The 16,051-nt window shown below is 49.9% G+C and overlaps 1 protein-coding gene across 5 annotated transcripts; it reads left to right on the top strand.

Annotated features, from left to right (window-relative positions):
* Nucleotides 1–10,272: 10,272 nt before the first annotated feature.
* Nucleotides 10,273–15,973, top strand: WDR45 (WD repeat domain 45). Of its 5 annotated transcripts, none has more exons than XM_010350222.3 (11): nt 10,273–10,458; nt 12,305–12,376; nt 12,506–12,580; nt 12,670–12,774; nt 13,662–13,770; nt 13,891–13,985; nt 14,474–14,553; nt 14,662–14,870; nt 14,953–15,054; nt 15,137–15,282; nt 15,505–15,973. In XM_010350222.3, the coding sequence occupies exons 2-11, from the start codon at nt 12,322–12,324 to the stop codon at nt 15,612–15,614; spliced, it is 1,086 nt and encodes a 361-aa protein (XP_010348524.1). In that variant the 5' UTR covers nt 10,273–10,458; nt 12,305–12,321; the 3' UTR covers nt 15,615–15,973. The 5 variants fall into 5 exon arrangements, with proteins under 5 accessions (XP_010348524.1, XP_003939611.1, XP_010348526.1 ...); XM_003939562.3 differs by lacking the exon at nt 10,273–10,458 and adding an exon at nt 10,491–10,647 and having other exon boundaries at nt 13,665–13,770; XM_010350224.2 differs by lacking the exon at nt 10,273–10,458 and adding an exon at nt 10,491–10,647 and having other exon boundaries at nt 14,752–14,870.
* Nucleotides 15,974–16,051: the final 78 nt, after the last annotated feature.

The raw sequence follows: 16,051 nt of genomic DNA, 5'->3' as shown, positions 1-16,051 counted from the left end.
TCTAGCTTTTATAGTATCAGCCATATTCATCCTGGCTACAGCTAGCATTGCAGTGGCATCTATTACTTAGGCAATACGAACAGCTGCTTTTATAGATAATCTGGCCAAAAATGATGGAAAGGTGTACAAGATCATCTTTTCTGGTTAGACCCCATTCCTGGGAGTCGATCTTTTGCTGGAAAAGACTGTTGGTAATTGTACTCATAATTGTCTTATTTATTAATCCTAGGATGCAAAGCCAGAGTAAAAGCAATGACTGCCTCGCCTGACAGACCCATAGCTGAACAAATCAGTGGCCGGCAGACAACAAAGCCTGATATTGTTGAAAACAAGGGGGGAAATGTTGATGTTCACTTGGGGTGACTGGCAAGATATTAATTATTATGAAAAGTTATAGATTGTAATCTCAAACCTTTTCGAAGGCCAAAAGGTTTTATCGAGGCATACTGAAGGCAGCCTCCTCATTAACATTTGCATAGGAAAGAAATAGAGACAATCATGGCTGGGCGCGGTGGCTCAAGCCTGTAATCCCAGCACTTTGGGAGGCCGAGGCGGGTGGATCACAAGGTCAAGAGATCGAGACCATCCTGGTCAACATGGTGAAACCCCGCCTCTACTAAAAATACTGAAAATTAGCTGGGCATGGTGGCGTGTGCCTGTAATTCCAGCTACTCAGGAGGCTGAGGCAGGAGAATTGCCTGAATCCAGGAGGCGGAGGTTGCGGTGAGCCGAGATCGCGCCATTGCACTCCATCCAGCCTGGGCAACAAGAGCGAAACTCCGTCTCAAAAAAAAAAAAAAAGAAATAGAGACGATCAAAGGCCTTACCCCACATCCCTTTGTCTCCACTCTGTTTACTCATGTTAATTTTGTGCTGGGTATTTTTTTGTTTTGTTTTGTTTTTGAGATGGAGTCTTGCTCTGTAGCCCAGGCTGGAGTGCAGTGGTGCGATCTCGGCTCACCGCAACCTCTGCCTCCCGGGTTCAAGCGATTCTCCTGCCTCAGCCTCCTGAGTAGCTGGGATCACAGGTGTGAACCACCAAACCCGGCTAACTTTTGTATTTTTAGTAGAGATGGGGTTTCACCATGTTGACCAGGATGGTCTCTATCTCTTGACCTCGTGATCCACCCACCTCGGCCTCCCAAAGTGCTGGGATTATAGGCGTGAGCCACCCTGCCTGGCCAAAACCATTCTCATAACCGTGTTAATTATCCACAAGTGTGTTAACTTAGAACCTCTGTTGTAAAATCTTGACAGAATAAATGTGTGGATGGATAGAAAGTCTTGGTCCATTGGTTGCATTTCGCCCTCTGAAAGCAGCCAATGGCCATCCCTAGTCCACTGATACAAGTGTATCACTGAACCAGGTTTGAGAGTGCATTCATTCATCTGTAATTACAGCTACTTGGGAGGCTGAAGCATGAGAATTGCTTGAATCCAGGAGGCTGAGGTTGCAATCACTTTTCCTTGCCCAAAGCCTGAAGGTCCCCTACAAGTAAGAGCTTAATGCCTTCTTGGTTCTTGTTGTTGTTGCTGTTGTTGAGTCAGAGTTTTGCACTGTTGCCCAGGCGGGAGTGCAGTGGCATGATCTCAGCTCACTGCAACCTCCGATTCCCAGGTTAAAGCGATTCTCCTGCCTCAGCCTCCCAAGTAGCTGGTATTACAGGTGCCTGCCACCACACCCGGCTAATATTTTTGTATTTTTAGTAGAGACAGGATTTTACCATGTTGGCCAGACTGGTCTCGAACTCCTGACCTCAGGTGATCCACCCACCTCAGCCTCCCAAAGTGTTGGGATTACAGGCGTGAGCCACCATGCCCCGCCTTTTCTTGGTTCTTTCTTGGGCATGCTCACAGCCCTGTGCATGCACGTGCATATCGCCTTCCAGATTTCCAGCAATGTGTCAGAAGTTTTCATGGACATCTTATTCCCCAACGTTTCCTTTCAAGCTTTTTGGTCAGCTGCTTGTTTACTCCAGCTCTTATCACCATCTCAAGCAGCTATGATGTTAAACAACTGCCACTGATTTTTTGTTTTTTGTTTGTTTTTTTTTTTTAATTTTGAGACTGGGTCTTGCTCTGTTGCCCACGCTGGAGTGCAGTGGCACAATCATGGCTCACTGAAGCCTCCACCTCCTAGGCTCAAGCGATCCTCCTACCTCAGCTTCTGAAGTAGCTGGGACTACAGGCATGCACCACCACACCTGGCTAAAGCCATCTCAGCAATCGCTCAAGCAATTTTTCCACCTTTGCCTCCCGAAGTGCTAGGATTACAGGCATGAGCCACCACACCCGTCCTTGAAAGGATTTTTCCTTTGACTTTCTGAAATCCTCTCTTGGTTCTGCTCCTGCCTTGCTGGCTTCTCCTACTCAGTCTTGCTAGTTCCTTCTGGTTCCCCAGAGCCCTGTATCTTAGCAATGTCCCAAGGCTTAGTCCTCTAACCTCTTCTTTATTTACATTCACTTGCTAGGTGATCTCTTTTATATTTTCATTTTTATTTATTTATTTGACACAGAGTCTCGCTCTGTCGTCCAAGCTGGAGTGCAGTGGTGCAATCTCGACTTACTGCAACCTCTGCCTCTTGGGTTCAAGCGATTTTCCTGCCTCAGCCTCCCAAGTAGCTGAGATTATAGGCATGTGCCACCATGCCCAGCTAATTGTTGTATTTTCAGTAGACACAGGGTTTCACAATGTTAGCCAGGCTGGTCTCTAACGCCTAACCTCAAGTGATCCACCTGTCTCGGCCTCCTTAAGTGCTGGGATTACAAGCGAGAGGCACTGTGCCGGGCCGCTCTTTGTCTTTTTTTTTTTTTTTTTTTTTTTTTTTTTGAGGCTGAGTTTCACTCTGTTGCCCAGGCCAGAGTCCAGTGGTGCGATCTCAGCTCACTGCAACCTCCGCCTCCCAGGTTCAAGTGATTCTCTTGCATCAGCCTCCCGAGTCACTGAGATTACAGGGGTGTACCCCCCATGCCCAATTAATTTTTGTGCTTTTAGTAGAGATGGGGTTTTACTATGTTGGCCAGGCTGGTCTCGAACTGCTGACCTCAGGTGATCCGCCCACCACTGCCTGGAAAAGTGCTGGGATTACAGGTGTGAGCCATCCCACCCGGCCCCTTCTTTATCTTTTAAATAAAAGCAGTATACTGATGGCTCCTAAATTTGCACTGAGAAAATAAAACTAGGCTGGGCACCATGGTTTATGCCTATAATCCCAGCATTTTGGGAGACAGAGACAGGAATATAAAGACCCTATCTCTAAAAAAGAAAAAAAGGAGGTGGGGCACAGTGGCTCATGCCTGTAATCCCAGCATTTTGGGAGCCTGAGGCGGCCAGATCATTTGAGATCAAGAGTTCGAGACCAGCCTGGCCAAAACGGTGAAACCCCATCTCTACTAAAAATATAAAAACTAGCCGGGCATGGTGGTGCACACCTGTAATCCCTGCTACTCGGGAGGCTGAGGCAGAAGAATTGCTTGAACCCAGGAGATGGAGGCTACAGTGAACAGAGATTGCACTACTGCACTATAGCCTGAGCGACAGAGTGAGACTCCACCTGGGCGGGGGGAAGGAAAAGAGAAAAAGAAAAATAGCCCAGGCCGGGCGCGGTGGCTCAAGCCTGTAATCCCAGCACTTTGAGAGGCTGAGGCGGGTGGATCACGAGGTCAAGAGATCGAGACCATCCTGGTCAACATGGTGAAACCCCGTCTCTACTAAAAATACAAAAAATTAGCTGGGCATGGTGGCACGTGCCTGTAATCCCAGCTACTCAGGAGGCTGAGGCAGGAGAATTGCTTGAACCCAGGAGGCGGAGGTTGCGGTGAGCTGAGATCGCGCCATTGCACTCCAGCCTGGGCAACAAGAGTGAAACTCCGTCTCAAAAAAAAAAAAAAAAAAAAAAAAAAAAAAAAATAGCCCAAGAGCAGTCTGAGCTATGTAAAGTTTGCAAAATTTCTCAATCCCAGAGAGAAAGGAGCATCTCAGCTCAGTCGCATCTTTTACCCACCCACCCAGCCCCGGAGCAATTGTTTAAAGAGATCTTGTTACATAGGAGCTGGGTGCAGTGGCTCACACCTGTAATCCCAGCATTTTGGTTGGAAGAGGTGGATGGATCACTTGAGGTCAGGAGTTCGAGACCTGCCTGGCCAACATGGTGAAAGAAACCCCGTCCTTTTCTAAAAATACAAAATTGGGCCGGGCGTGGTGGCTCACACCTGTAATCCAAGCACTTTGGAGGCCAAGGCGGGTGGATAACCTGAGGTCGGGAGTTCAAGACCAGCCTGACCAACATGGTGAAACCCCGTCTTTAAAAAAAGAAAGAAAGAAAAATAAATAAATAAATAAAAATACAAAATTAGCTGAGCATGGTGGCTCAAGCCTGTAGTCCCAGCTGCTCAGGAGGCTGAGGCAGGAGAATTGCTTGAACTTGGGAGGTGGAGGTTATAGTGAGCAGAGATTGCACCACTGCACTCCAGCCTGGGCAACAGAGACTCTGTCTGAAAACAAAAAAAGATACGTTGTTACTGAATAGCTGCCTCACCCATTATCTTCAAAATTTCTGAAATTTGTGATACAAAGAACAATGTATAGACAATCAGTAGCTTATATTCTTTTTATTTATTTATTTTGAGATGGAGTCTCACTCTGTCACCCAGGCTGGATTGCAACTGCGTGATCTCAGCTCACTGCAACCTGCACCCCCCAGGTTCAAGTGATTCCCCTGCCTCAGCCTCCTGAGTAGCTGGGACTGCAGGTGTATGATACCATGCCCAGCTAATTTTTTTGTATTTTTAGTAGAGACTGGGTTTGGCCAGGCTGGTCTTGAACTCCTGACCTCAAGTGCTCCTCCTGCCTTGGGTTCCAAAGTGCTGGGATTACAGGTGAGAGACACAGTTCCTGGCCTTTTAAAATTTTATTTAAAATTTTTTTTTTTAGACAGGGTCTTGCTCTGTCACCCAGGCTGGAGTGGGCAGTGGCAAAATAATAGCTCACTGCAACCTCAACCTCCAGGGCTCAAGCGATCCCCCAGCCTCAGCCTCCCGAGTAGATAGGACTATAGGTGTGCACCACCACCCTTGGCTAATTTGTTTGTCTTTTTTTATATATAGAACTGGTCTTGCTATGTTGCTCAGGCTGGTCTTGAACTCCTGAGCTAAAGAGATCCTCCCGCCTCTGTGCTCTAGCCTGCTGTTCCTTCTACTGGGAATGCTCCTTCCCCTCATATCCACAAGGCTCACTCCCTCACTCCCTTTTCTGCTCAAATGTCACCTTATTCAAGAAGCTTCTCTGACTACCCCAAATATAGTAATCTCGACTCCAGCCCTTCTTACCTCCTATTTCTTTTCCACTCCATGGTGTGTGTGTGTGTGTGTGTGTGTGTGTGTGTGTGTGTGTGTGTGTGTTTTCATCTTTTTCTATCAAGGACAAGAATATTGTTCTGCTTCCTGTTCTGTTCCCAGCATCTTCTAGTATGATGTGCCTGGTATGTCGTAGGCACTCAATAAATACTTTTTCTATACATGAATGTTCAATGAAGAGTTATTATTTCACTTTACAACAGTGAGCTAAAACATTTTTTAGTTATGAAATGAAAGCACACGGAAGTCAGGATGCTGCTTTTTGGTTTTTTTTTCCTTTTTGTGGAGAACGGGGTCTCGATATATTGCCCAGGCAGGTCTCCAACTCCTGCGCTTTTTAAAACATCAGAGTAAAACTTACTTCTTAAATCCACAAACTGAATCCATTTTCTGGAATGCATTAGAGAAAGATGTATTTAGTGACTCACACCAAAAAGGCCAATTGTTCCAAGGTGTCAGAGGCATTGGAACCAGAGCAAATCTATCTTGAGTAAAGGCCGGGTAAGATAAGGCTGAGAACTACTGGGTTGTATTCCCAGAAGGTTAGGCATTCCAAATCACAGGATCAGATAGGAGGATGAGACCTCCTATCTCATCCACAAGATACAGTTCATAAAGACCTTGCTGATAAAACAGGTTGTAGTAGAGAAGCCGGCCAAAACCCACCAAAACCAAGATGGTGATGAAAGTGACCTCTGGTCATCCTCATGGCTCATTATATACTAATTGTAACGCATTAGCATGGTAAAAGACACTCCTACCTGCAGCACCAGACAGTTCACAAATGCCATGGCAACATCAGGAAGTTACTGCATATCGTCTAAAAAAAGAAGGCATGAATAATCCACCACCCCGTGTTTAGCATATCATCAAGAAATATGGCCAGGTAAGGTGGCTCATGCTTGTAATCCCAGCACTTACAGGAGGCCAAGGCGGGCAGATCTCTTGGGGTCAGGAGTTCGAGACCAGCCTGGCTAACATGGTGAAACCCTATCTCTACTAAAAATACAAAAATTAGCCGGACATGGTGGTGGAAGTCTGATAATTGCTTGAACCTGGGAGGTGGAGGTTGGAGTGACACAAGATCATGTCACTGCACTCCAGCTTGAGCAACAAGCAAGACTCCATCTCAAAAAAGAGAGAAAAAGAAATAACCATAAAAATCACAACCACCAGCCTTGTGGGCTGCTCTATACCCATGGCCAGGCATGGCGGCTCATGCCTGTAATCCCAGCACTTCAGGAGGTGGGTGGATTGCCTGAGGTCAGGAGTTTGAGACCAGTCTGGCCAACATAGTGAAACCCCATCTCTACTAAAAATATTAGCCAGCTAGGTGTGGTGGTGGCCGACTGTAATCACAGCTACTCCGCAGGCTGAGGCAGGAGAATCGCCTGAACTGGGGAGGCAGAGGTTGCAGTGAGCCGAGATCATGCCATTGCACTCCAGCCTGGGCAACAAGCACAAAACTCCTTCTGAAATAATAATAATCTTGCTTTCACTTTACTCTATGGACTTACCCCAAATTCTTTCTTGCGTGAGATCCAAGAACACTCTCTTGAGGTCTGTATTGGGACCCCTTTCCAGTAACAAAGGAAAGGAACTATATTAAAGCTGGCTCAACTGGGTCTGAGCAGAGTAATTTTTATCTCAGAGATTTGTGTTTTGGGTGTGCATTTTCAGTTTAAATTAGAAGCTATCTCCCCAGTTTAAAAAAATTCATGTTTTGAGGAAGATTTTCTCTGAGACATAGATACAATTAATTTGTACAAGTCTGGAATGCCTAAACTTTCATCCAAGTTTCCACAGGTTACTAGGTCATTGGAATACTGTCCTTTTCATTTTATTTATTTATTTATTGTTAGAGACAGGGTCTCACTCTGTTACCCAGGCTGAAGTGCAATGGCCCCATGATGGCTCACTGCAGCCTCCACCTCCCGGGCCCAAGCAGTCCTCCCACCTCAGCCTCCTGAGTAGCTGGGACTACAGGCATGTGCTACCATGCCCAGCCAACTTTTTTGTTTGTTTTATATCCAATGTAATAGTAGAACTTCTCAAATTATTTGTAGAGGCAGGGTTTCACCATGTTTCCCAGGCTGTTCTCCAACTCCTGGGCTCCAGCAATCTACTTGTCCTCGGCCTCCCAAAATGCTGGGATTACAGGCGTGAACCACTGCACCCAGCGTCCTGGTTCTTTTTATGCCTGGTAATCTTTGTTTGGGTAACAGAGATTGTCAATTTTACCTTTTTCGGAGCTGGGTCTTTTTCTATTCCTATCAATCTTTGTTATTCTTGTAGATTTGTGTGTGTGTGTGTGACATAGTCTTTTGCTGTCACCAGGCTGGAGTGCAGTGGTGCCATTTTGGCTCACCACAACCTCCGCCTCCCGGGTTCAAGTGATTCTCCTGCCTCAGCCTCCTGAGTAGCTGGGATTACAGGTGTCGCCACCATGCCCGGTTAATTTTCATATTTTTAGTAGAGACAGGGTTTCACAATATTGGCCAGGCTGGTCTTGAACTCCTAACCTTGTGATCCGCCTGCCTCAGCCTCCCAAAGTGCTGGGATTACAGGCATGAGCCACCGTGCCTGGCAATTTCTACAGATCTTTTAGGGTCTTCTTTTATTATTTGTAAAGTGAGCCTGGAACAATACTAAGTCTAGGGCTAGTTATTTCCCACAACCGTGACAAGACCTTCCTGTGTACTCTATGCCTTGTGAATTAGGAGTTTCCAGTCTGGGTGGTGGGAGCAGGCACTATTTTCAAAAGCTCCATGTGAATGTCAGGACCTGCTCCTCCAATCCACTTGGATGATTCTTTTCCTGGCCTTTAGTAGTTGGCTCATATGCATGTGTTGATAAGGACTCTGCTAAATACTGAAAGGGGACCCTCTGCAGATCTCTGTGCTCCTCTCCCCTGACATTCTGTCCTTTAAACTCTAGGTGCCCTTGTCTCTCTGGACTGCCTCAACTTAGGGAGTCCACCAGGTGCTGCCTCAGTTTCCCCTTCCAGTGCCATAGCATGGAAGCTCTCAGGCAGTGTGCTGGGAGAGTTGTAGTGCTCACCTTGTTTCCCATCTTTCAGGGATCAATGTCCTTTGGTGCCTGATGTCTAATGTCTTAAGAATCATTGTTTGGGCCAGGCGCGGTGGCTCAAGCCTGTAATCCCAGCACTTTGGGAGGCCGAGGCGGGTGGATCACGAGGTCGAGAGATCGAGACCATCCTGGTCAACAAGGTGAAACCCTGTCTCTACTAAAAATACAAAACATTAGCTGGGCATGGTGGCGCGTGCCTGTAATCCCAGCTACTCAGGAGGCTGAGGCAGGAGAATTGCTTGAACCCAGGAGGCGGAGGTTGCGGTGAGCCAAGATCGCGCCATTGCACTCCAGCCTGGGTAACAAGAGCGAAACTCCGTCTCAAAAAAAAAAAGAATCATTGTTTCGACCAGGCACAGTGGCTCACGCCCGTAATCTCAGCACTTTGGGAGGCTGAGGCAGGCGGATTACCTGAGGCCAGGAATTCAAGACCAGCCTGGGCAACATGGTGAAACTCGTCTCTACTAAAAGTACAAAAATTAACTGGGTGTGGTGGTGGGCACCTGTAGTTCCAGCTACTCAGGAGGCTGAGGCAGGAGAATCGCCTTGAACCTGGGGGGCAGAGGTTGCATCGAGCCGGGATCATTCCATTGCACTCCAGCCTGGGTCGCAGAGTGAGAACTCATCTCAAAAAAAAAAAAAAAAAAAAAAAAAAAAAAAAAAATCATTGTTTCATGCATTTTTCTTTTTTTTTGTCGGGTGCAAAGTTGGTTGTTTCCTGTGAGAGGACAAATTTGGGCCGTTATTCCACCTTGACTGAGAGTGCATGACATCTTTTTTTTTTTTTTTTTTTTCTTGTAGAGACAGGGTCTTGCTCAGGCTGGTCTCAAACTCCTGGCCTCAAGCAATCCTGTGTATTATTTCTTAAAGTTTAATTAAAAATCCTTCCAATCCGAGTCGTGGCTCAAAAAAAAAAAAAAAATCCTTCCAGTATGCACATAATTTTGGGCTTTTTTTTTTTTTTTTTTAATTAAAGACAGGGTTTTGCCATGTTGGACAGGCTGGTTTCGAACTCCTTATCTCAAGTGATCCACCCGCCTCAGCCTCCTTTGGATGCTGGGATTACAGGCGTGAGCCACTGAGCCTAGCCTTTTTTTATTATTATTATTTTAAACTTTATCATAGTAGGACGTCTTTTTTTTTTTTTTTTTCTTAAACCCAAAGCATTCATACCTTTTGCCATCAAATGCTATTTTGTATTTTGTAAAAATAAAAACAGAGGCCAGGCATGGTGGCTCAAGCCTTTAATCCCAGCACTCTGGGAGGCTGAGGCGGGTGAATCACCTGAGGTCAGGAGTTCGAGACCAGTCTGACCAACATGGTGAAACCCCTCTATTGAAAACACAAAAATTAGTTGGACGTGGTAGCGGGCGCCTCCAATCCCAGCTACTTGGGAGGCTGAGGCAGAGAATTGCTTGAACCTGGGAGGCGGAGGTTGCAGCGAGCCAAGATCGCACCACTGCACTCCAGCCTGGGCGACAGGGCAAGGCTCTGTCTCAGAAAACAAAACAGAACAAAACAAAAAACCCCCGAGCTGGCTGGGTTGGGGGCAGGGTGGGGAGAAAGAAAACGAAATCCGTTTCTTGGCTTCCCAGAGCCAGGGAGGTTTCTCCACTTCCAAGGTCTCCAGGTCCGCCCCCGCCTGGAGCCCCCAGCATAGCCCCTCTGGAAGCCTGGAAGGACTCTGTGTTGGGAACGGGGGCGGCTACTCTCGGCCGCCGCGGAGGTCCGCGTCCTGTTCGCCAGGGAGGTTTACTCCCCTATCGCGAGTGACCGCGGCGCTGAGGGCTCGGCTGGTTTCGCTCAGCGTGGGGGCAAGGCACGCTCGCTCTCCCCACCCTTCCCGGTTCCCTCAGACAGTCTCGGCTTCGGGGAGCCCCCTTCGCCTCCGGTCCCCCAGCCGACCTTCCGCCGCTCCCCGCGCCCTCCCGGGAGGACCCCACTGTCACCGGCGATGCTCCGAAGACCCGGGATCTGGGCGAGGAAGGCGGTGGCAACCTTTTTCCAGCTGGGGTGAGTCATTTCCTGCAGCAGGCTCCCTCCCCCGGAAGTGGGGCCCTGATGTAAACACCCAAGTCGGCCGCCAAGGCCCGGGAGGTCAGAAAACCGGGCCGCGGGCGGCACCGACAGCTGAGGCCCGGGTCAGGGACACACGGAGGTCAGGACGGTGAAGACGGCAGGAAGCTGGAGCACGATCCCAGGGTTGGTTGAGGTCTGGGGGAGGCTGGGAGTCTTTCGAGTAGAGGTCTAAGGCAGAGGTCTTAAGTGGGTGCTGGCTTTGGGACGAGCATGCTGCTGGTCTTGGGAGAGGGGTGAGGCATCCCGGACAGGGTTTGGGGTGGCTCGGGGGTTTGGAATGGAGATGCAAAAGAGGAGTCTTGAAAGGTGTAGCTCTCCAGAGAATAGCTCCAAGGCAGAGCTGTCCAAAGAATGTGCATGAGGCAGGCCAGTGGAGAGTGTAACCAAAAGAAAGGGAGGAGATTTGGGCTATTGGAGGATGGGGACAGAGTGTGTCTGGGCAGAGGCCTTGGGAGTTGAGGGTTTGAAGGGAAGGTGGGGACTGGGCAGGCATCTTAGGGGTTGAGGTTCTCCTAGGCAGGAGTTTTGGGTGCCTTGTTTTGGGCAAGGGTCTTGAAAGGGTAAGGGTGCCCTGGAGCAGGGTCTTGGATAGGGGTCTATTTCTAGAAGGGGAATCTTAGGGGGATGGGTGAGGTTGCTGGGGTTGGGTCCAGGCCAGGTTATGATGAAGTCAAGGACAGCAGAACACAAGGAAGATGTCCCAGGGTGGAAAATTGAGAGTGCTAGGGGAATCCTAGGGTAGAGTCCCCAGGGCATAAGCAGACCTAGGGGAATGTCTAGGCTGGCCCTGATGGTAGTTACTGAGGCATGAGAAGGGGTCATCCCAAGTAGGCATGGGATCCTGAAGAGGTTTGGGGAAGCCAGTAAGGGGAAAAGGTGTGAGAGGACGCGGGTGGTGGAATAGGTTGGGGTAGAGCTAGAAAGATATGAGAGGAGTTCCTGGGGATGGCAAACCAAGCATAGAAGTCTCAGGGCCAGGTCAGGGAGGTACAAGAAGTGGATGCCCTAGCCCACTTTCGTCTATTTATTGATAGCTAGAGTCCGGTGCTAGGTCAGGTGTGAAGATGAGAAATGGGTTTGGAGTGGTTCCAGGCCATGTCTGGCATTGGGGTCAAGATTGGCTGGGGGTGGGGAGGAGATACCTCAGGGTTACCCCCTATCACATTACTTCTTGACCAGTCAGTGAGGGCCAGCATGTAATGAGTAGGTGTGGGGTCCACGTCAGTGTAGTAGTCCTGGAGCTGGCCAAATCTGAAAGAGGGAGGGTTCCTGGCCTTGCTGTCTGGGATCTTGGGAGCTTAGAGCAGAAATCCTGGGACTCTCTCTTTTTTTTTTTTTTTTTTTTCCTCCAAGAGGGAGTCTCACTCTGTCACCCAGGCAATGAGCGATGGCTCGATCTCAGCTCACTGTAACCTCCGCCTTCTGGGTTCAAGCGATTCTCCAGCCTCAGCCTCCCAAGTATCTGGGATTACAGGCATGCACCACCACACCCAGCTAATTTCTGTATTTTTAGTAGAGACCACGTAGGCCAGGCGGGTCTCAAACTCCTGAGCTCAGGTGATCCACCCGCCTCGCCCTTCCAAAGTGCTGGGATTATAGGCGGGAGCCACCACGCCCAGCCTGTTTTTTTGTTCGTTTGTTTGTTCGTTTTTTATTTTTATCTTTTTTGCCGTCCCTCCAGTCAGCAGTTAGCAGAGTGAGAGGAGGAGGATTTCAGTTGGGGCAGAACTTGGAGGTGAGACTCCAGGACTGTTCTCATCTTTATCCCATTTGTGTCCAGGGGAACAATCTTGGACCATGACTCAACAGCCACTTCGAGGAGTGACCAGCCTGCGTTTCAACCAAGACCAAAGTGAGAGAGGCTTGGGCCTGGACCCTTGCGGGAGGGAGCGAGGGAAAGAGGGGTCAGAAGTGGGCCATGGGCCCCCAGCTTCCTACCTGGGCATTCTTTAAGGCAGTCCGGATTCCTTCCATCTCCCAGGCTGTTTTTGCTGCGCCATGGAGACAGGTGTGCGCATCTACAACGTGGAGCCCTTGATGGAGAAGGGGCATCTGGGTGAGCTGTTGGCAGGGGAGGGGCAATGGGCAGAAGAGCTGGCCTGGGCATTGGCTCCCACCTCCACTGACACCCTGGTCCCTGTCCAGACCACGAGCAGGTGGGCAGCATGGGCTTGGTGGAGATGCTGCACCGCTCCAACCTTCTGGCCTTGGTGGGCGGTGGTAGTAGCCCCAAGTTCTCAGAGATCTCAGGTAAGTGCCCTCATCCTGCCCTTTGGCCCAGATTTCTCGGATTCCTGGCCTCCCACAGGCACCCCAAGGCACTGGCAGATGAAGACATCAGAGTACTTCAGAGTCACACAGTGAGGAGGCCTACAGCTTGGAAGTCATGGATCTTATAGCTTGAGAAGCTTGGTGCTTTGTTTTCATTTTAAGAACCCTGATTGAGTGCCTCCTGTGTGCCATGACCTAGAGCTGTTACTGTGAGCATGAGACTGCCCTAAGCACTTACATATATTAACTCATTTAATCCTCACAGTAACTCTATGGGATAAGAAGGATCATTATCCCCCTTTTTACCAGTGAGGAAACTGAGGCCCAGTGCAGTTAAGTGACTCATCCAAGGTCACACAAGCAATAGGTTATCAAATCTTGGAGCCATCTTCCCAATACCCCCTTGGCTTGAGCCTCATGTGCTACCTTGCTTTAAGGGTTTTTCTTGCTGATACCACCTGGACAGGGCAGGAGTTGCCCTAGGTGAGTCATGGAGCCCTAGGATTCCTCATGGAAATCTCCAGGGTGCCTGGACTAGGACTCTGGAGACAGAAATAGTTACTGAGGGGAAGTTATAGGCCTGAGTGTGAGTCCCTGTTTGGTTGCTGATGGGCTGTGAGGTCCTTGGCCAGACACTCAACCACTTTGAACCTCAGTTTCCTCATCTGTAGATGAATGTAACAGTCTAGAATGCTTCTCTCAGGGATCATGTCCACAAGTGCTCATGGTGTGCAAGTATCTTACTGGGTGTTTAGTAAAAGGCTAAGCAAGTAGGTTGAGGTCGCTGGGAAGCAGAGGTGGATCCCGTGTCACCAGGGCTGCCCTTACCCTAAACCTTGGCCCCGACAACCCACCCACCTGCCCAGCAGTGCTGATCTGGGACGATGCCCGGGAGGGCAAGGACTCCAAGGAGAAGCTGGTGCTGGAGTTCACCTTCACCAAGCCAGTGCTTTCTGTGCGCATGCGCCATGACAAGTGAGCCTGAGGAGGACCGGGGTGGGAGGTAGGAGGTCCCCACAGCAGGTGAGAGGGTTAGTCCTCCCTAGGCATCCCGCCGCCCCCTCACAGCCATCCTGTGTTGTGTGATATCCACAGGATCGTGATCGTGCTGAGGAACCGCATCTATGTGTACTCCTTCCCCGACAATCCCCGAAAGCTGTTTGAGTTTGATACTCGGGACAACCCCAAGGGTGAGAGGGCTCAGATACACAGGTGTAAGGGCATGAAACAGTGGATGGGGCAGAGGGGCAGAGATGAGGAAAGAAAGGAAGGGGCACACACACACACACACACACAGAGAATCGGGGAAAGAGGCAGGGAGATGCTCACACTCATCTCCATCTTTTCAGCTCACAGCCATTTCTCCCCACCTCCAGCCCTGCCCCACCTCTGGGTGCCCCAGTGGCAGAGCAGAAACAATTTGTGAGGACATGGGTGGGTGTGTCAGGGATCCGTGAGCCTCCTGGGGCTGTCATAACAGCCTACTAGATTCCACAGCTGCAGAGCAAGGAAGGGAATCTACCTAGCTGGCGAGGTGTGCAGCTGAGCTGAGCCCCCTGAGGATTCTTTGGGTTCAGCTTATCATGGAGGGTTGAAATCTGGTCTTCATCCAGCTCTGTCCATTCTGAGATGCTGCCTCCTCTCCAGCCACCCATCCTTCTTTATCTTCACACCCTAGGGCTCTGTGACCTCTGCCCCAGCCTGGAGAAGCAACTGTTAGTCTTCCCGGGACACAAGTGCGGGAGTCTGCAACTTGTGGTGAGCCATCCAGTCGACAAGGGTGGGTAGGTGGGTGGACTGGCTTTCCTAGTAGAATCAGCCCCTTCCCTCCATACCACCTCAACCCCAGACTCCCTCCTACTCCAGGACCTGTCGAGCACGAAGCCTGGCACCTCATCTGCTCCCTTTACCATCAATGCACATCAGAGTGACATAGCCTGTGTATCTCTGAACCAGCCAGGCACAGTAGTGGCCTCAGCCTCCCAGAAGGGTACTCTTATTCGCCTCTTTGACACACAATCCAAGGAGAAACTGGTGGAGCTCCGCCGAGGCACTGACCCGGCTACCCTCTACTGGTGAGCACAGGGTATGTATGGTGGGCTGGTGAACCCACACCACCACATGACATGGGGGCATCACTGCTGATCTGTCTTCTAGCATTAACTTCAGCCACGACTCCTCCTTTCTCTGCGCTTCCAGTGATAAGGGCACCGTCCATATCTTTGCTCTCAAGGATACCCGCCTCAACCGCCGCTCCGCGTGAGTACCCCCTCCCTACCCTACTGTGTCCCTGTCCCCCTGCCCGTTTACCGTACCTTGGCTTAGTCAGTGCTACCTGCAGGCTGGCTCGCGTGGGCAAGGTGGGGCCCATGATTGGGCAGTACGTGGACTCTCAGTGGAGCCTGGCGAGCTTCACTGTGCCTGCTGAGTCAGCCTGCATCTGCGCCTTCGGTCGCAATACTTCCAAGAACGTCAACTCTGTCATTGGTGAGTGGGAATAGCCCCTTGGTTGGGGGTACTGCATGGGGCAAAGGTCTGCCGGTTGGACCTGAAAGAATTTTAGGGCCATGTGAGGCTCAGATTAATTATCGGTAAGGGGGACAGCACTAGGCAAAGGCTTGGAGGCAGATCCTAGGTCCTGAGATGCCTGAGAGGATTGGAGCCTGTGAGTGTGGCAGCCTCTGACCTTTTACCACCCCCCTCCCCCAGCCATCTGCGTAGATGGGACCTTCCACAAATATGTCTTCACTCCTGATGGAAACTGCAACAGAGAGGCTTTCGACGTGTACCTTGACATCTGTGATGATGATGACTTTTAAGGACTCTGGGGGCTGTGCTAGGGACCTACAGTGGCAGACTGCAGAGCTGAGCCTTGGCAGTGGGGCATGCTTGGACGCTACCAGCCAGCAAGCATTAATGGGGCCAGTGCCCACTTTCCACTCAGCAGAGCTATGTCTAAATAAAGAGCTCACTTCCCCCAGCACTTACTGATGACTGTGTGCCCCAAGGGCCAAGCCAGGCACCCAGGAAGGCAGAGACCCCTTGGGATCCCTAACCTGGAAGAAACTGTCAGGGACCCAGAGGGAGTGGCCTAATCCAAACTGGGGATTTTTTATAAGCTTCCCAGGAAGAGATGATCTCTGATGTGATGAATACGAATAAAAGGCCCTTAATGGCATTTATGACTTGACCTTAGGGGCGGGGCATGGAGTTTCCAGGAGAAATGTGACCGTCTTGGACGCTGACAGGAAGAAGG

Source organism: Saimiri boliviensis, chromosome X (assembly GCF_048565385.1).
Source record: "Saimiri boliviensis isolate mSaiBol1 chromosome X, mSaiBol1.pri, whole genome shotgun sequence".
In the NCBI taxonomy this organism is placed as follows: domain Eukaryota; kingdom Metazoa; phylum Chordata; class Mammalia; order Primates; family Cebidae; genus Saimiri; species Saimiri boliviensis.
This window is presented reverse-complemented; position numbering and strand designations above follow the sequence as displayed.